Source organism: Sceloporus occidentalis, unplaced genomic scaffold (assembly GCF_023333645.1).
Source record: "Sceloporus occidentalis isolate IW3139 unplaced genomic scaffold, rSceOcc1.0.p SCAF_7, whole genome shotgun sequence".
Lineage (NCBI taxonomy): Eukaryota > Metazoa > Chordata > Lepidosauria > Squamata > Phrynosomatidae > Sceloporus > Sceloporus occidentalis.
This window is the reverse complement of record NW_028316987.1, coordinates 45,861,564-45,882,791: the sequence shown is the minus strand read 5'-3', so window position 1 is coordinate 45,882,791 and position 21,228 is coordinate 45,861,564. Positions and strand designations below refer to the sequence as shown.

The 21,228-nt window shown below is 40.5% G+C and overlaps 1 protein-coding gene across 1 annotated transcript in view; it reads left to right on the top strand.

Moving 5' to 3' along the window:
• LOC149309676 (collagen alpha-6(VI) chain-like) overlaps positions 1–20,784 on the top strand; it is a 58,598-nt gene extending 37,814 nt beyond the window's left edge. Inside the window, 11 exon segments of the mRNA XM_089532473.1 lie at positions 1,133–1,183; positions 4,175–4,210; positions 7,442–7,504; positions 9,258–9,320; positions 10,570–10,605; positions 10,704–10,740; positions 12,960–12,977; positions 13,232–13,725; positions 15,115–15,211; positions 17,952–18,626; positions 20,684–20,784. Of these exon segments, the coding sequence (XP_089388599.1) occupies positions 1,133–1,183; positions 4,175–4,210; positions 7,442–7,504; positions 9,258–9,320; positions 10,570–10,605; positions 10,704–10,740; positions 12,960–12,977; positions 13,232–13,725; positions 15,115–15,211; positions 17,952–18,626; positions 20,684–20,784 (1,671 nt within the window).
• The last annotated feature ends 444 nt before the right edge of the window (positions 20,785–21,228 follow it).

The following is a 21,228-nucleotide window of genomic DNA, read 5'->3' as shown; positions in this document are numbered from 1 at the left end:
AAAATCTAAAAATTATATATGTATTCTGTATAGTATAAAAACCTGAGGCCTCTCTTTTCTCATCTCATTGAGCCTTACCCCACCAGGGACGTAGCTAGGATTTTAGGAAGGGAGGGGGTCCAGACTAACTGCCATCATTATAATGGAGCTTGGGTGCAGCGGCGCAGCAGCACACACCATTCATTTTTCTAATGGAAGGGGGGGGTCCGGACCCCAAGAACCCCCCCCCCCTTGGCTATGTCCCTGACCCCACTCACATAATCTTTTCTGCTGAGCTCCAGTGTTTTAAAGGGACTCAGGTGAATGCCACAGCCTGTTTCTGTCCAAAGGCAATTGTTTGTAAGAAAAAATCTGATTGCTTTTGACAATCAACCTTTTATGTTATTCCACGGGCATGATTTCTTACTATGCTCACTGGCAGTCACCTCTATTTGTTTTTGTTTAAGCTACTTGCTGTAGTAGTGATCTCAGGTGATATCTGTTTTTACTTACATAGGCAGTAGATTTAACTCTAAACCAGAGTGCCAATGTTATTTTAATTTAACAGGGAGAGCCTGGTGATCCTGGGATGAAAGGAGAGAAAGGACTACCTGGATCTTATGGGATGAGGGTTTGTATTTTATCGTCTTGTTTACATTCCAGTCTTGATCCTGTTAACATTTCTGTAGTACAAAGAAATTTATCTAGAGGGAAGGAATGGCTGACCTGGTTTTCATAAGATTCTAAATAAAACTGAAAACATATAGGAAATGAAAAGCAGAAATATCTTGTGATGTTTTCCTTTTATGAGGGATGTTTGATTCAAGGAACCTAAAGGCTATGAAAGCTAAGAAGTCCATCTGATTGTGCCACACCCATCTTTCTCTGTGAAAGAAACACTTTTTGTAATTTGTCTGGTAGAATGCAATGAAATGGAAAGGGCAGGAGAAGACGCTAAAAATACACCTAGTTGCTCTTGCCATCCATAAATTTGGTTTCCATGGCAGAGGGTTGGGTGGCCCTTGTGGTCTCTTCCAACTCTATGATTCTATGATTCTATGTCTATTAAGTACTAACACCAAACAACACTGTCTACAAAAATATCAGATGGAGATGAAAGTGAAATGCTAATCTAAATGCAATTTTCTTTCAGGGAGATGATGGTTCTGTTGGCTATGGTGGGACAGGAAATAAAGGTGTAAAGGTAAGTAAGTGTAAAAGAAACGGTAAAACAATTCCTTCTGCAATAATTGCACAGTAAACTTGGGCTGGCATCCTTTCAATCAGTATGTTGTAAGTTAGATTTAGGATATCGTAACTGTTCTAGTGGTTTGAGTATTGGACTAGGACTCTGGAGACCAAGGTTTGAATCCCAGCTTGGCCATGTAAACCCACTAGGTGACCCTGGGCAAGTCACGGTCTCTCTGTCTCAAAAGATGGCAATGGCAAACCCCGCTAAAGAAACTTACCAAGAAAACGCCATGGGTCTCCATAATTTGGAAATTACTTAAAGACACACAACAACAATAAACTATTTTCTGTTCTTATCTGCAATTGTGGCACACTTGCCAGGACCACAAAAGACCATGAAACCCACCTTAAAAACCAGTCAGCCATCTGGAGTGATAGAGGACTTTCTGCTGATAAGTGAACACTGCAAGATGATGTCACCAGCTCTCTCCTGCCAGTGAACTTGAAGGCATATTTGTCCATAGCTCTGCATGGATAGTTCCACATCCTCCCAGTTTCTGGTACTTGTCAAGCCTCAGGAGAGGTCTCTGATGCTTAGCAGTGGGAAGGGGCAGGGACAGGGGAGGAAATTTAGGCCATGGACAAGCATCTGGTGTTTCAGTTCAATTGCATGGGGAGAAATGAAGGTGCACTGTTAAATAGCCCTTTCCTTCCCCTAGGAGAACAAAGTAACTGGAATCTTCATGATCTGAATTGCCAAGCCCCTCTCTCTTCTTCCCACTGGAGCTTGACAACTGTCAGGCAGTAGGAGGTTCTTGACTGGCTTGTGAGATTAAGAGAATAGCTCTCTGCACCTTTTCCAAAAAAAATAAAAGGACATATAAAATGCACTGAATGCATATGCATGTAACTAACAGGATTCCTGCCAATGTGTGCAGAGATGACATAAGCCAGTGGTGGTGGAGTCATGAGGTTATTGCTCATGCAAATTAGTTATTTCAGTGGACCTGTGTGTTTTGATTTTGTCTTGTGCCATTAAAAACACACACATCACGTACTGAATGTTATGCATGGTACCATACAATGAATCAATATTTGTTTGTTTATTTTATTCTTGCCCCCCAACTGTTTTTTCCCAAAACTGGAACTCAAGGCTGAATGAAACTACGTGTGAAAGGGATCTAGGAGTCCAAGTAGACCACAAGTTGAACATGAGTGAACAGTGTGATGCGGCAGCTAAAAAGGCGAATGCTATTTTAGGCTGCATCAATAGAAGTATAGTGTCTAGATCAAGAGAAGTAATAGTGCCATTGTATTCTGCTTTGGTCAGGCCCCACCTGGAATATTGTGTCCAGTTCTGGGCACCACAATTCAGAAAGGACATTGAGAAACTGGAGCGTGTCCAAAGGAGGGCGACAAAAATGGTGAAGGGTCTGGAAACCATGCCCTATGAGGAAAGACTTAGGGAGCTGGGGATGTTTAGCCTGGAGAAAAGAAGGTTAAGAGGTGATATGATAGCCCTGTTTAAATATTTGAAAGGATGTCATATTGAGGAGGGAGCAAGCTTGTTTTCTGCTGCTCCAGAGAACAGGACCCGGAACAATGGATGCAAGCTACAGGAAAAGAGATTCCACCTGAACATTAGGAGGAACTTCCTGACAGTAAGGGCTGTTCGGCAGTGGAATGCACTTCCTCGGAAGGTGATAGAGTCTCCTTCCTTGGAGGTCTTTAAACAGAGGCTGGATGGCCATCTGTCAGGGATGCTTTGATTTGGATTTCCTGCATGGCAGGGGGTTGGACTGGATGGCCCTAGTGGTCTCTTCCAACTCTACGATTCTATGATTCTATGATTCTATGATTCTAAGGTGGATCCCAAGAACACTATCTAAAGAAATACAAATAGAAAAACAAATTGTTATAGTATTGTTGAAAAATTAATCAAATCATAATGTTAAAACACAGGTGAATTAAAAGCGATTCAAGAGTGCATCGGTAAAGTAGAGCATCCATCTCTTCAAAGTTCCTTCCTCAGAGATCAATCAATTACCAGAGGCCTGTCTGATTAAAAATCTGCTTGTCCACAGAAGGACAAGGAGTGTAGCAGCATCTTGGGAGCAACCACCAAGAAAGTCTTCTGTTAGGGTCTTACCAAACATTTCTTTGAGGATTGTGGAGTTTTCATTTGTGCTAGTTCTGGTACTCAACTAAGAAGTCACCCTGCATCAGTTGAACCTTTATATCTGTTCATGTGACCCACATCAACTGACTAAAACCTGAGGCACTAAGTAGGTAATGGTGAAGAAAATAGTCCCTGAAAATTTAGGAAATAAATGAACTGACTGGGAAGTTTATCGCACACATTTTCTAGCCCAATCCATGCACTGGATGGGATTGGGCTGGAATGGGGAAAAATGGGTTTTATTGCACACAAAATTGCTGCCGTGCTGCTATCTGACCATCACCTGTCCCCAAGCAGCGCTCTGGCAGACAATTTTGGTACTATAGAAGCTTTCCGTTTTACCAAAATTGGCCACCAGAGCACTGCTTGTGGATGGATCATGGTCAGAAGGCAGCTCAGCAGCAGTTTTGCATGCAATAAAACACGTTTTTCCCCATTCCAGCCCAATCTTGTCCAGTACACAGATCGGGCTGGAAAATGCATGCGATAAACTCCTGGAAAAGTTCACAGCTGTGTCAAAGTACTCTGTAAAGGATTAGATGGATGCTACTCAAATTCTAGACAGTGAGGATGGAGGAGGAAGATGAAACAGGAAAATAAAGGATTGAGGGCACACAACAACAAATCAACAAAGGCTCAGCATAATGAGAGAGCGGCTAGGCCCAATTGGAAGTAACATTTGGGTGAACTGATGTTGGAAGGAAAAAAACCTGGCATGCTTGAGTGGAATATTTGCTGCTATACCTTTATGGAAATTCTGTCCTAAAAACATCACCACATGGTCATGACTAAAACTTGTTTTTTTATCTTTTTTGTGAATTATAGGGCCAAAAGGGATTTCCTGGAGCTGTAGGACAGAAGGTAATGTACTTTCTAAGAAGCTAAAATATGAGAAGCTGCATCACTACTCTAGTATTTTCTGTATTTTAAAAAATGATCTGATAACTGTATTTGCAAAATAGTGGAAATACTGTTTGACAGCTGTTGAATGGTCTGTTGGTGTTGAAGAAGTAGCTGTTTTGCAGTCTGTTAATTAAGAAAGTACAGTGGTACCTCGGGATACGAATTACCCAGGTTACGAAATTTTCAGGATACGAAAAAAACCCATAGGAAATTATTGTTCCGGGTTAAGAAAGTTTTTTCGGGTTACGAAAAAACTTTTGGTGCTTTTCTGCGCGATTTCACACCAAATCGCGGCTTTTCCCCATTAGCGCCTATGGGGATTCGGCTTGCGAAAGCCTTTCGGCTTACGAAATTGACAGCGGAACGAATTAATTTCGTAACCCGAGGCACCACTGTACATCAAGAACCTGTCTGGGGAATAATGATGTACTCCAGTCCTGACATTGTTAAACTGTACAGATGTTATTGCTGAGTGACAGAGGCTCCATACAGACAAGCCAAAATAAAGCTGCTTCGAGTCACTTTGGCGGTATACTGTTTCAATGATGCATACGTCCTAAGAGTTTGGAAGCTATGCCAAAGCCACGATCCAGTCCTGAGGACTGGATCACAGCTTTGGCGCAGGTTCTGGACTCTTAGGATGCATGCATCATTGAAACAGTATACCTCCCAAGTGACCTGAAGCAGCTTTATTTTGGCCTGTCTGTATGGTGCCAGAGTTTCCCTGTCCAGATCTATGGCCTATGTTACTCTCAGTCCACAGTGCACTAGATGCAGGTTCTCTCTCTTTGTTCTATTCAGTGCGGTGCACTTTTATTTCTATCTTTAATGAGGAGCCAATTGAAGAAGCCAATTAATTATCTTTTTTAACAAGGAAATTATCTCTCATTAAAAAAAAACCTTTCCTGGTGACCATATATCCCCACTCCTTTTTTTTAACCCTCTCTCTTTTCTATGATGAAGAAAATCATTTGATTCTTCCCTGTATTTTATTACCTCCCCCGCCCCAGTGACAGATACACAAAATGTATGGGCAAACTAAGGATCAGTTTAATAAATATTTAATTTTGATCTGCAACAGAGCTGTTAAACACAGCATATACTGAAGCTGGTGTAATCTTACCTCTTCACCAGCATGTCAAGGGCAAGGCATCTGACCTGAAAAGCAAGCTGGTCAATCTAGCTTGTTCCTGGCTTGTTTGTTTCCAGGAAGCCTCAACATGTTGACCGTCCCTCAAGCCTGAAGCCCTCAAGAAAAAAAACCAATCAACTTGAGTGCCAAAGATTGCACCCTTTCCTATCCCTGAGTACCATGACCAATGAGGAAGGCCAGAGAATTCCCTTTAACAAAAAGGTGCCTGTGCGTGCTCATTGATTATTGACCAGGGGCTCTACACCAGCCACACTATTTGGGGCTGCTCCTAGAGTATTCTGGCCCCTTGCTGACCCAGATCCCTTCTGTTAACTCCATACTACATAGTGATGCCAGGTGGCTGTCTACACATGTATCCCTCTGTGTTGCCCAGTGCCACTATTGTTGGCGCGAGTTGTTCAGAAATGAGGTCAGAAATGAGGTGCCCAGCATCATTCACATGACTGGGTTCCTCGTTGTGACCTCAGAGTGAGCGACTTGCACCAGTGGTGCCAGTGCCAGGTCACACAGTGTGGCACATGTGTAAGTACCTAGCCAGCATCACTACAGAGTGCTCCCGATTTTCCTGCAAAATTTGGAGCAAAATCTGTTTTAGGTAGAGATAGGGCAGATTTGGTGCAGAATTGGCCTTCCTTCCTGAAGACGGTCTGCACTTGAATCAGGAGTTTGGCCTTGTGTCATGTTGACTGGTCACAGTGAGGATGAATAGGGGTAAATAAAGAAATAACTTTTAACACAGTCTACTTAAAGTGTATTCAAGTCAATATCTTATTTTAAATCACCACCCAAAGTCAATTTTTCCACAGGACCATGCCAAATAAGTATGAGGGATTCAAAACACCTTTCCTCCCAAAAGGCTCAAGGGAGAAGCAAAATTACTACCTGTTTCCACAAAGGTGACCAGGCAAAACTTGCACTAAGGATAGGTGAATGGACCAAGAAATATTGAAAGACAGTAGAGCAGTGATATATTGTTGCTTTTGATCCATCCCCCTCTCTCACCTTATGCATCAATGCAAAGTTTTGATAGAATTGTTTATCTTTCCCTCCTTTTGGGATGGTGAATGACTCCCTCTGCAGCATTTGCCATTCAGACAATGAAAGGTGAGGAGGAAGAATTTCAACCAGTACATGAATTGAAGCTCATTAATCCTGTAAAATTCACAGTTTAATGTTTTGTTTTTGCAATGGCGTTTCCTGCTAATAAAGCTGCATTACAAAATTTGCATATTGTGGAAAATAGCATGCAAAGATGTGCCTATTGGTGACCAATTGCTTTGCATTTTGCCAAATATATATATTTGAGGTAAAATTGCAGTGAATTACATATATGAAGACAAAATGCAAGCAAAAATGTGTGCAAATGTTCATGCAAGCTGTAAAAAAATTAAAAGTTTAGAATAACTGAATATTTGTGTCGATCTAAGAAATTTCAGAAGCCTTCTGGATTCAATTGGACCTTGGCACATGCATTTCAGTAGTATGAGTCTGTTGGACTCTTTTCTGAGTCAGCTTTTGTTGATGGCATTCTTCTGAAAAGCTGTTGTATATTATGAATGGACTGCAGTGCCTATTCACAGCATGCAGTCTTCTAGTTGGAATTTAGATGCAGAGATGTGTGTTTGCCACCTCTGGTGAATGGGATGCCAGCATTGCATGTTCCTTCAATAGTTTAAGGTCAGTATATAATGAATGCCAGAGACTGCAGTAGAGTAATAATAGTTTACCCAAAACTCTTCTAGTCTTGGCATCCACTCTGAAACAGCTGCATTGGACCCCAGTTTTCCTTTGAAACTTGGTACAAAGTAATGGTTCTTTTAAAGATTCTAAAGTCCTGGATCCACCTTCTCCTTTTTAAAACTATAGAGTTGGTGTACTGCTGGTCAATCCTGCTACGCTATTTCTATTTATTTAATGCATTTGCCATATATTATACTATTAGCCACTTTTTTGTTGATGACTATCACACACACCAACAGTTTGATTCATTGTTTTTAAATTCTCTGTTTTTTTTAAAATATATATATTCAACTTAGGGCAATGTTGGTAACACTGGAATTCCAGGAGAACATGGGCCAAAAGGGATCCACGGACGAATGGCAAGTGAAAACTTCATACTCTATTGATATAAATTCAGTTCAGTTTTTTACAAATTCCGTTTTTTAAACTCAGGTGGCTTGTCATTTCTCCTTGGCACTTTTCCAGTTCTGAGAATGTTCAACTCTAATTATTTAAAGATAGGCTGAAACAGATGACTATCCTAGCTGCAGAACATGGAAAATTTGCCTTTTCTTTTTTTACTACAAATCCTCCGTTGGCTGGAGGATTCTGGCAACTGTAGGATAAAAAATATGTTTTTCAAAATCTAGAGCTGATGGAAGGTTGCTTCCACTTTGGTCTGGTACTTGGTTGCATACAAGAAATAGATTATTTAATAGGCCAGTTCTTCTTCAAATTGTATTTTTTAGGAGTCAGGATGTTGTCTCCCAGCAGTGGGATCCCTAGGGTTGGTGTCACTTATCAGGGGTGGGACTTCCAGGGGGTGGGACTTCCAGTGGACTTTCGGAGCATGCAGGAGCATGTATGTGCGGCTGGACATACAATAGTGCAGCTGAACATGACACTGTGTGGCCCCAGGGAGCAGCTGCTCTGCTCTGGAGAGGGCGGAGGAGCAGTCGCGCAGAGATGGCAGGGAAGCAACCAGGTGTCAAACCGCCTCTTCTGGGATGTCACCCCCTTCTGGGGTGTCACCCAGTGCAGTCCACACATCCTGCACCCCCCCTCCCCGTCAATAATGCTACTGTTCCCCAGAGCTTAATTTAAAAATAGACTAATTGGATTTTTAAATTTGTCAGTATAAATTATCTTGTCTGATTTCAACCAAGATTACTTCTTTATACTAAACGTTTAAATATTAGCATGGACTATTTATTTGTTTGCTTTGTTTACTTGCACGTGCGCATACACACACACACACACACACACACACACACACACACACAGAATAAAGAAATCTCAAACTGTTACTTCAAAGTGTAAGGGCAGAATGAAGCATTTAAATTTGGTTTCTGGGAAAAACGCAGGGTGGGTCCCTTAGGAAGGGTGTTCCTAAACTGGGATGCTGCCACAAAGAAAAATCTTCCTTTTAAAATTCATAGTATCTTTCTCCCGCTGGCAATACTCTTGAGAAGATCCTCTACTGAAGGATAATATATGTGCAAGTATATGTTTAGATATAAGCTGATTTTTTTTTGCTTCATTTAGTGCAGTGCTTCTCAATTATTTTCTGTCATGCCCCCCCTAGGAAGAAGAAAACATTTCGCGCCCCCCGCGCGACTGTAAATAGTATCATTTGTCTATAAAATTGTTATAAGTACACCTCTGCATAACAGAGCCTCACGCCCCCCCCCCCCCGGGGGCCCGCCCCACTATTTGAGAAAGGCTGATTTAGTGGATCAGCTAAAATGATGTTAAGGAAAGCTCTGCTGAAGGATATCATAGAAATCTTTTAAATCAAATTTAGGGCAAGATGCTGATTTAGATCTACTTAAGGATCTCCATGTTTAAGTAAAATTTCTGGTGCCTTTCCTTTTAACAGTGACATGTCAAAAACTTTTTAAAAATATCTTTTGGAATTTAAAGTGCTTTCTCATACAAATAAAGGGGAGTGGATGTGGGGGATCAGAAAGAAGACCAAATTCCTCTTGAGTGCATACAATTAATTACACACATGTTAAGCACAAAGAATTAAAGATTAAGAGAAGTTTTCAACCATTCAGTTAGTATCATAACTGATGACTTATTGGCTCTCCTAGATGTTTTTACAAAGCCCCTCCTTGTCCTTTATTTTAGGGTCCTGCCGGTGCTACTGGTCAGAAGGGGACACCAGGGGATCGTGGCCCTCCTGGACACAGGGTAAATTAATCTGTCACTTATCCAGCATACTACTTTATTGGCATGTAAATCTCAGTCACTGTAAAGGATAAGCAATAGTAATTTTGGTATCATTTGTCATTTCCATGACATCATAACTAATGCGCATATTCTCTTCCCATGGGTACTGGGCCATGCTGCAGCATGGCTTTCTCTTAGGTTTGCACATTTGTTTTATATAATATTTTCCAACTAGAATCTGATCCCTTGCCTATAGGAAAACTTTTTGGCTCTGTATGATAACTGTAATGTGACAGCAATGGGGTTTATGAAAGATCTGTGGACTTTTATGCACAAACTTTTGGCATTTTGGTATGATGCTTCCAAGGTATTTTACTGTGGACACTGGAACCAGGGTAGTGAAGGGTTGGAGCCCCCCTAAAATGAATTGGGGGGCTGACCACCCTGAAGTGATCTGGCAAAACTGGACCACCAAGACTCCCATTTGAGTCCCTTTAGGAATGATTAATCAGAAGTGTACTAAATGAGCAAGCACTAAGAAATATGAAAGAGCTATTGTCACTGAATCTTCCCAGAAATAATAGACTGTCTGCAGCCTGTGCTACGCATCTTTACTTAGGAGTAAGCTACTGTGAAGGCATGGAGGGCATGTCTAAGTACACACTGCACTTGTAAGAGTTTTAAAATAGAAGTATCTACATGTAGGCAAAATTAATAACAACTCATCTACCAATGTTGAGCCCACTGTTGTAACAAAGTTCTGGGGCCCCTGCATATCACTATGCTTTGAAATTGTAATGTATTATGGAAGAGTGTTCATAAGTAAGGAATATGAACCATTTCCTTGTAAGGAATAAGGATTAGTTGATCCTAGTTATTTCTTGTATTTTTATTGCATTTGAAAGATACACATTGGATTCTCATTAACATCTCTTGTTGATACAGTGGTGAAAGCTCCAGAAACCCTCTTAGTCTGTTGTTAATAAAAAAAATTACTAATGCCAGTAAATAGCCTATCTGTTACACAGCTGCATAGTTTCAAAACTGGTTGAATTTAAAACATCCAGTTTATAACCACCTCGTAAATTATATGAATTTCCATCACTTTATAATTCTAAGAAACCAACAGACTAAATTGCTATGCTAAACACTTATACTCTGCTACATCCGGCTCCCCTTTTCCGTTCCTTAGCATCTGTGGCTATGCATGTTAGCAGGTTCTTTGGAATGTCTGCAAATATAATCTGTTCTTTTTCTTCTTTCGTTTCAGGGTATTAAAGGCGCCAAGGGTGTTGCTTCCTTTTCAGTATGTATTTACTGCACAAACCTTATGTAACCCAAAATATCATGTAAAATATTTATGTGCTAACATGTGGTCCCTTCTTTCCTTGTTTTACCCTGTAGCCTTGTGAGCTCATTGTCTACATTCAGGAGCACAGCTGTAAGTAATTATACTTAACAGTTACAGGCCTGTGTGTGCATGAATGTATGTCTATGGCTACTACAACTGACCATTCCCCGCTTAGACATACTGTAGAGCCACTGCAGTGCTCCTCATATTCCCGTAACCAGTTGTGAAATGATTATATCATCCACTAGGGTCTGGAAGTCTTAGTGGATGGTGTAATGATTTTGCTCCTGGTTGCAGGACATAGCCAGACAGATGCTTTTCCAGTCCTCCCTGCTCCAGGCAGAGAATGGCTTTGGAGCAGAGCTGCAGTGACTGTATGGTAATTCAAGGGGGGCTTGGGCTTGCAAAGGGGAGGAAGGAAAATATAGCAGCAACAACAAAAAATACATCTACATGTGTAAGTTTGACTTATGCCTGCACACACCACTAACAGTATGCCAGCCTGTATCTGCTTTTCATGTTCTCTGCTGCTCCAGAGAACAGGACCCAGAACAATGGATGCAAGCTACAGGAAAAGAGATTCCACCTGAACATTAGGAGGAACTTCCTGACAGTAAGGGCTGTTCGACAGTGGAATGCACTCCCTCGGAGGGTGATAGAGTCTCCTTCCTTGGAGGTCTTTAAACAGAGGCTGGATGGCCATCTGTCAGGGATGCTTTGAATTGGATTTCCTGCATGGCAGGGGGTTGGACTGGATGGCCCTAGTGGTCTCTTCCAACTCTATGATTCTATGATTCTATGATTCTATGATTCTATGGTTTATTGCTCTCTGTTTATAGTTGGACTTTTGTTGGTGTATTGGGCAGTGGACCTCACAAGATGATTGGACTCCAGAGCTTTGTGGTATTGTTTTTTGTGGGTTTTTCGGGCTCTGTGGCCATGTTCTAGAAGAGTTTATTTCTGATGTTTCTGTTGGTGGTGGCAGGGCCTCAGGGTGGGAGGATATACTGGTAAAGATCCTGACCCTGTGTGATTTCTCATTTGCATTTGCTGAGTCCTCATTTTGCATTCTGATTTGAGTCAGCCAGAAAAATCATCAGTACCAGAACATATTATAAACCACCATGGGCACAAAATGCTCTTTGAAAACATCGAAATTCTGAACCATGCCAACAGCTATCAGGTCAGAATGGACAGTGAAGCCATTGAAATCCACAGACACTTGGCCAACTTCAACAGGAAAGAAGAAACCCTTAAAGTAAACAAAGTTTGGCTAGCAGTCCTGCAAAACAGCAAAATGAGGACTTAGCAAATGCAAATGAGAACTCACCCAGGGTCAGGGGCTTTCCCAACAGATAATGATCAGCAATTAGCAGACACTAATCCTCTTTTGCATATCCTCCTACCCTGAGGCCTTGCCATCAACAACAGAACAATACATAGATTAATATGGGAATCACTCCTCCTTATCCAGGGTCACACATTACACACACACACACACACACACACACACACACACACACACACACACTTTTCTAGGTCAGCATTCTCTGAAGATGCCAGCCACAGATGCTGGCGAAACGTCAGGAATAAACTCTTCTAGAACATAGCCACAGAGCCTGAAATATACATAACAACAACAACAACAACAACAACAACAACAACAACAACAACAACTATGGATGCTGGCCATGAAAGCCTTCGACTTCACTTTGGGGTATTCTTTGATTGTTCAGTGAAAACTCTGTCCTGTCAAATAGCTAGTTGACTCCTTGAACAGGGAGCCATTTCAGACTGTTAGCTCTAAGGTGTCATGTCTACCAGAATTCAGTCTTGCCCATTGTTTAACAGTTTGCAGGGGTGGTGCTGGTGGTTTACAATGACAAGAGACTTAATCCAAACAACTAATTCACAATAATCAACCTTGGTGATATATTTATTATTATTATTATTATTATTATTATTATTAACCTTTATTTATAAATAAGTTTATTTATATATTTATATTTATAAGTTTATTTATATAAAAATATATTTAGAAAAGATGCTTGGATATTGGTTGCATAATAATTGTCTGTTATTTTCTCTTTTTTGTTTAGCTTGTTACCAAGGTGAGTATTCTAATTTATCACTAATTAAATATACTCACATATCAGGCAAGGTGGCTGAGTGCTACTTCTCGTCCTACGGCTATGTATGGCTTCACAATATTGACTCACTGTAGCAGCTGTTTCTTGCAAGAATTATTTTACGTGTACTAGTTTATGAGGCAGAAATGCACAGGAGTGAGAGTCTGCAGGAACTAGTAGTGGGATAGTGCCAACATGGTAAAGCAGGGATGGGCAACTTTTGTGTATCCCCAAATAAGGTTAAAATATTACTTCTGTCATATTTGGTGTGCTTACTAGGGTTGATGAGAAAGATGAGGATGCCTTTATTTCTTTCCCACTTACCAATAAATAGCACTTATACTTGTTTGCATTTAAAAGTGTTTGGCTGGATAGTCCCTTAAATGTATGAATTTGTGTTTTCTTCCAGACCTATTTTTCTGTGTCACCAATTACTTTATTTTGCATGCTAGGAAGACGGGAATGCCCAGTGTATCCCACTGAGTTGGTATTTGCCTTGGATGTCTCCCAAGACACCACACCCCAGCTATTTCAACGTATGAAAAAGATTGTGATAGAGGTTGTGAACAACATCAAAATCCGGGAAAGCAACTGCCCAGTTGGAGCCAGGGTGGCTGTCGTATCCTACAGCTCTGAAACCCACCATCTCATCCGCTTCTCAGATTTCCACAGCAAGAGTCAGTTGCTTCGAAAACTCAGTGCTCTTTCTTATCAGAGATCAGCAAATAAAGGTGACCTTGGTGGGTCTATGAGATATGTTGCCAGAAATATCTTCAAGAGAGTTCTCCCAGGTGCTAATGTGAGGAAGGTTGCTGTGTTTTTCAGCAACGATCTGTCTGTTAATCCAGATTCTATTAGCACAGCAGTTCTGGAATTCAGCGCATTGGATCTTGTCCTGGCAGTTATCACTTTTAATAACATCACTGAGGTCAATCATGCTTTGACGGTGAGGAGAAGTATTATCTTTTATTTATTTCACATTAAGCAATTGTGTTTTGTTCTATATTAACAAGATCCATACATTTGTTTTTCTCCCTCAGAGTCTCAGAATCAATAGGTAGAGGACAGATTTTAAAATGCAGGTTATAAACTCACCTCTATGTTTTTTTATCACACACAGTCTTTATCATGCCTGCAGGTGACAGAAAATGTGCTTGAGAAAGTAAAAGCACAAGCCCTTTGCAGAATATGCACTATAGTGTGTATGTATTACTTGAGTGGATATGGAAGTTGGATGGGATCTACTGTGAATTTCACTCCACTATATTTTTTCAAGTAACTTTGTGAGATGACCACTATGTAATATTCTGTATGCTGCTACCTCTCTGTTTGGGGAGGAGAAGGAGATGATGATGATGATGATGATGATGATGATGATGATGATGATGATGCATTTATATCTTGGCTTTTCTCCAAAACTGAGACTGAAGGAGGTTCATGTTGATAACATTTAGTCAGTCAGATTTGGCTATGGAAGGACATCTGAATCAGAGCCTGGAAAGATTACCATTTTGCACTACACTTCTCAGAATATTTCAGCCGACAGGGGAGATTCTAGAACTTCTAATTCAAAAATGTAACTTTTCCAAGTTCTGAACCGGCCAGAATTAAGATGATGCTTCCTGCCCTAATTCTGGTGACTTATGGACCAAAAAAATGGGGGGAGGATAATGCTCGAATGCATTATGAAATGCAATTTCCAATACCACCTTCATCAATAGCTAGAATGTATTTTTCAGTGCCTCTGAAAATGCTGAAAACCTTTTCCCCAGCCTACAAACAGGATTACAAACATGTAGGCCACCTTAGTTCACTACTGTTTATGAGACATGGCATAGCAAAAGCATATCAAAAGAATAATTCCCTGAACTCATTGCTTTAGAATTCAAGAGATAGAGTGGAAATTATTTTGAGGAAAAGCATGTATTGGTCTTCCACTGGGAGAAAGACATCTCACTACCTTCCTAAGGACTGCCTAATGTGGATCTCTGAAGGATTAGAGTGGGATGATGTGTCATCACATCTGGACTGTATGGAGTATGCCCTGGATTTAAATTTAAATGATTTCTCTTAATTATGGAAGAACATGTGAATGTGTATGCAGAACTTGAAAAAGTTACCGTTCAGACAACTCCCAGAGTCATGCTATGAATGGATTCTGGGAGTGGCAATCTTTAAAAAAGTAACTTTTCAAAGATCTGGATAGATGTGAATATACACACAACCACTCAGAAAGAGAGAAAGATTGTGTGTGTGTGTGAGAGAAAGTCTATGAAGGTATCAGTGTCTCTTGCCTACTATCTAATGTCTTTCCCCCATCCATTTTTATTTCTAGATTGATGATTCCGAACACTTTCAAGTCATTACCATTCCCAGCAAGGAAAACTATACCCCATTTTTACATAGACTGCAACTATGTACTCTATGCTACGGTATGAAGCTTAATTTCCTTACAATTAAACTTGGCAGGAAACAACTATATACTATATAATTGAGCCTGACAGAAGTTGGCAGAAGTCTCTGGGGTTATTTAACAATTTGCTACTGGTGTGCCTGTTCTGTTCTTTACTACCAGTGAGTACCTTAATAAGGTGACTTTCCCTTCAAATTGTATATTTTGGTCTTCATTTACCTGGAGGTTTTCTGTCATCATCGACTGAGTATTTTAAAGAGACATAGGCAAATGTCATTCCCCATTTCTGCCAAAAGACAGATGTTTGGGGATAAGTAGTGTCATCATACTTTAGGGGTCACCTGGTGTGGTTGTCATGCCCACATTGATAGATGGTAGGCAAAAAACCCACAAAAAACAAAAAAACGCACCCTAAGAAAAGGGAAGAAAATGTCCATGTAGCCCAAAGTTGACCACCCAATTCCCAAACAAAACTAGAAGCAGATGGGTAGACCAACCATCTGGAGTTAGAGGATACAACTGGGGCACAACAGGCTTAAATGAGACCCCTCCTATCTATGGTGTGGCATTCTGCACCATGACATTCTACTTCTTACTGGCCTCCTTTTTTTCTGGTGCTGGCAAACATAGCTCCTCTAATGGGCACTGTACTGGCTGCTCCGGAGCTGAAATATATTGGTCATTTAGTAAGTGAATTGCTTGTGTCAGATCCATATGCATGGTTCTGTCATGATGATATGATGGTAAGATGACATGGTGATATAGCATTATGATAGATATTGGTTTATGGAGAAGGGAATAGGAATCTTGTGGCAAGCCAAGCTTGGGAAACAACGGGAGGGGGGAAATGGCTGGAGGTGAGAGAGATTTGTGGTTTTATGACCCTGTTGTTCCTGCAAGTGGATGGGGCTGTAAACCTTGATTCTTTCTTTCCATAAGTGTGATTGAATGATAATGCAGGAAAGGGGAAACATAAAAGGAGGAACATCCAGATCAAAGGCTTGGGATCATAGCTGGGGAGGCAGGCTGGATGATGGGAACTCTTAACTATGATCCAGGGGGAAGAAATTTCAGTTCCAACACAAACCTAGACAGAGGAACCTCTGTCTCAATCCCTAGAATAAAATCTTTTGTTTAAATCACACTAAGCTGTTCTCTTGGTTATTGGGAACTGAGTCCACTGATCCTGACAACTAGTCCCATGATTTAAGTAAACAGAGATTGACTCATTCAAACCAATTGGATATAAAGTCAAATGATTGGCTAGATGGTGTCTCCATATGACTTACAAATCTGTATTTCGCTATTGGATGCATTGGTTCAAGCCAGTAATGACAATGGAGATGTGGTCAGATATCCTGTATTTTCAGAAAAGAGAAAAAGAATCCACTTTTAGCACTGAAATTGGATTGGGGCTATGGCACAGCAGAAAAGTAGTCTCAACTTTCCCACACATATTTCCCAATGTAAATCATATACCCCAACAAGCTACTGTTTGTCCAGTTAGAGAAAACATATAGAGTATCTAAACTGGGGTTGCAGAGGACAGAAAGAAAGATTGTTATGAGACAGACAGAGAAAGGGGGGGGGAAGACCACGTGGAGAGGAGACAGCTGTAAAATATCAAGATAAAAAGTTTAGGAATGGTGCAGGAAGAGAAAATAGGGTTTAGTTGGGGGGGGGGAGACTTAAAAGTGATATTCTGACCTCAGAAGAAGAAGAAGAAAAAACGCTGCAAATACAAATTGGGACATTCTAGGCAGTTAGCAAGTGGCCATGTTTTTGGGATGTTATAATCGAAAAAATTTCCTTTTCCAAGTCCCGGGTGAGAGAGAGAGAGCACTCATAATTTGATTGAGAAAAAGTAACAAGGAAGTTAAATGGTGTGTCAAAAACACTTGGCATTGTTCAAATATGGATGCAGATTTATGGATTCAATAATTATGTAAAAGCACCTTTTCTGAAGCATCCCCAATTAGTAAGAGACATCAGTTGTGCGTCCCTGGGCTAACTAGTCAGAGATTTCAAGAAACTTCACTTCTTTTGGAGAATTATAGAGTGCTCTGTTCATTACACTTTCCTTATGAAAAAGTACCCTGATTGGCAGAGAAACCCACCACATGAGGGACCCAAGTTGATATGACCAAGCAGTGATCCACTTGCCATGGACATGATGCCCGAGATCACAGAACTCACAGACCTCCTTATAGAACAGGAATGGCTTATATAAATGACCAATCCAACCATTCTGCTAGCTAAAAGGACCTTCTATCACAGTATGTAAAGAGATCTTGTAGCACCTTTGAGACTATGAAAGCTCATGCTATCAACCTCTTTCTTTAGTTAGTCTCAAAGGTGCTAAAGATCTCTCTACATATTGATTCTACAGACTAACACGGCTATATCTTGAATTCTACTACTATCACCATGCTGTACAATCAATACTACATTGTTTTATAAAAGTATGATAAGCTTCTCTACTGCTGTCTTACCAGCAAAATAATTTAGTGTAACCACTGTTTTTCATTAAACTATATAAAGTTTGAAGCAATTTTAATGTGGAAACATCATAATAAGCAAACCCATGGGTCAGACTGTAGAATGCAAACCATGTGATGGAAGCTGTGAGCCAGTTTCAGGGGAAACAATTTTTCTTTGAAACATAGCCTTGTCAGACCTTGAGTGCAAGACAGAACCAACCCAGGAAACACTGTTCTGTTGTTAATAAATAGATCCCAAAAATTTCTCTTCATTTCCAGATAAATGTAAACCAAATGCTGCTTGTGAACATACCAGAAAAGAACACCCACAGTGGGCATATGTGGATATTGCTTTCATTTTGGATAGCTCATGGAAAATGAATCCCAGTGAATTTGCGAAGCTGAGGACCTTCTTAAGCAGAGTACTTGACAATTTTGAGGTGTCCTCTGAGCCTGTCATTTCTTTGGTAGGTGACAGGGTGGCTATAGTGAGCCATGCTCTACCATCTTTCCAACCCCAAACACAGAGAAATCCAGTAAAGAAAGAGTTTGACTTAATGACTTATAGTGAGACACAGTTGATGAAGAAGCATATCCAGGAATCACTTCAGCATCTGGGTGGAGATCCTGCTGTTGGCCATGCCATCCAGTGGACTCTTAACCACATTTTCTCATCAACTCCCAGCCTGAGGAAACACAAGGCTCTTGTAGTTATATCTGCTGGGGAGACAAGCCCCTGGGATAAAGAATTATTAAAGAAAGTGTCTCTCAGAGCAAAGTGCCAAGGCTATGCCCTGCTGGTACTTTCTTTGGGACCTACCTACAATAGCACTGAACTTGAGGAGCTGGCAAGTTTACCTTTGGAGCAGCACTTAATTCAGCTTGGCAGAACCCACAAGCCTGAACTGGATTATGCACTTCAGTTCCTGAAAGCATTCCTACGCCTCCTTCGGAGTAAGTATTTGATACATGGCCTTAAAATAACTGAGATGAGGCAAGACTCTTTCTACCTCATGTTTAAAAACAGATTATAGTCGCCCCTCCTAACATGAAAATCTGAGATCCATGCCCTTGAATATATGCACAGGGTTGACTGCTGTTATTTGCAATGGCACGTATGCACAGGGGCATGCTCCATTCAATCCAAGCATCTAGAACCAGAGAGATCTCAGTAAACATTTCAAGCCTATGGGGCTTGAATAAGCATGAGCCTCTGTTTTCACGTGGAGGGGGGTCCAGAACGGATCCCCCGCGAAAACAGAGGGCCAACTGTATTATGAATATCACATTTGTTTTCACTACTTTAGTAGACTTTTGGGGGCTTGTTTTCCACATGTTCTTTCTGTTATTTGAAAACAAAGTGAAACCCTTGTTTTCAGTGCTGAAACTCCATGATGAGGCCATATGGGCAGCCTTTCAGAGATCTTTGGTTCTAGAATTTGGAAAATGTTTGGATTACAACTCCCCAAATCCCCCACTGGCTATGCTGGATGTGTGTGTGTGGGGGGGGGGGGGGATCTGAGAATTGTAAACCCCAAGAGAAATGTTTACTGAGCTCTCTCTGGTTCTAGATGCTTGGATTATGGATGGCACAAGCAGGGCACACTAACACCAGGCAGCCTAATGACACAATCCCACTATTTCTCTTAAGCATACAAGGTTTACTCATCCCTTGTTATTATACTGTCTTTGCAGGATCCAGCCTAGTCCTGGGTAGCATTAAGAGTGGATTTCTATACTCTTTATTTCATTGAGGAATATAAAGTTATTCCTGTACATGAATGGATGGTACTAGGGCATAGTGTGGTAGCCTAGTTGTATGGCCCCAGGGGATCATGGTGGACCAACCATATCTATATTCACTAAAGATAGAAGCAGAATAACATTCCCGAGTGACCAAGTGTGCTGCACGCATCTTCCTTACAATTTCCAGAAGCGAACATATTTTTATGGGCTCTGGAAAGAGCAGGAAAGCCTCCATGTTGGCCAGTGAGTGGGACTGGAGAAAGCCAAGTCAAGGTTTCATTTTGGTCCAGTTCTTGATTGTATAAACCAGGCTTCAGTTCTCAGAAAGTAGGAACCAAAAATAATAAAATTCCTGATACAAACGCCCTACATGAAAAGTTGAGTGCTCTTTATTTCCCTGCCTCAATTTCTTTTCAGCAGTTATTCACAAAAAACAGGTTTCCCTTCTAACCTGAGCACGTCTTTTTTCCCCCCTTCAACAAATGGTGTACTTTCCCACTACTGTTGAAAAACTGCCTCCCCACTTGCAGATGGGAAATAGGCTGCCTTCAAGTATATATTTAATTCAGAATTTTCTGTATCAATGAAGGCTAGAGCTGGGTCAGAAAGGCACTGGTTTAACATTTTAATGAGGTTCTTGAACTTATAACACAATCTGCATAACAAAAGCACTCGGGGGGGTTAACAATGAGAAAACATAAACATACATTTGGAAATGTGCAGAAAAAATGTGTCCATTTTGAGAAATGCACATGGAAATATGTATGAGATATGTATGTATGTGCTGTACTGTACTGTATATACAGTTGGGGGAAGAGGCTCATGCTCTGATGTGTTACTGAGCTGGAATGCTTTGGCTCTGGAAAACAAGAATCTCAATGAAATTGAACTTGACAAATTTGTCCAACCATAATGAGCAATGAGCTCACAGTAATTTCCTTGCATTCACAGAGAACATCTACTCCCAGTTTTCCCTCTTCCCTCTAAGCAGCTAAAACAGATATTAAACCCTAAAACAGTTCACTAATAACACAGGAAAATGCACTTTTCATTTTAAAGAAATCTTCATATTAATATTTATTTTTCAATACATGTCTGGGTAATACTGAAGAATCCTATTCAGATTCTTCCTGCTTTCTATCCCCTTTCAAACTCACATAGCAGTTTCCAGCATTGTGCTTGAGCAAAGCAAAGCTAACCAGCACCTGAAGCATTAGAATACCAAATCTTTATCATTGTTTTCTGTGCTCTTTTTTCCACAACAGACGGAATCAACAGCTACCCACCAGCAGAACTCAGAACAAAATGTAACAAGATCAACATTCAGAAAACCAGATACACTCCAAGGAGCCTTAGTCTCATGTAAGCTCAGCCTTTTATTCATAAAAATAGTATTAACCTATTAGACCAGTTTCAAAAATAGAGGACATTTTATCAATGGTGTCACTAGGGCTGGTCTCACCTAGTGCTGGAATTCATGGTGTCAATTTCTTACTGACCTCCTCCCTTACCACATCACACAGAATCCTTACTAATGGTTTTCGTACTAATATTACTCATAAATTGTAATTTCTGTGTGTCACTGAATATAATGGCAATAGTTGTGACATAAAACAACTCACAAAATTATTATTTATTAAATTACAATATCACATGTACAGACTAAATGTATTTCCATGCACATTGTTTCATGTGGTTAAAATTTGCTAAGAGGTGATGTTTTTAATGAACATTTTAAAAGAAGAAAACAAATTAATTTTTAAAAAATAATTTTAAATCAAATTTAATATTTTTAAAAAATCTGGGGCCT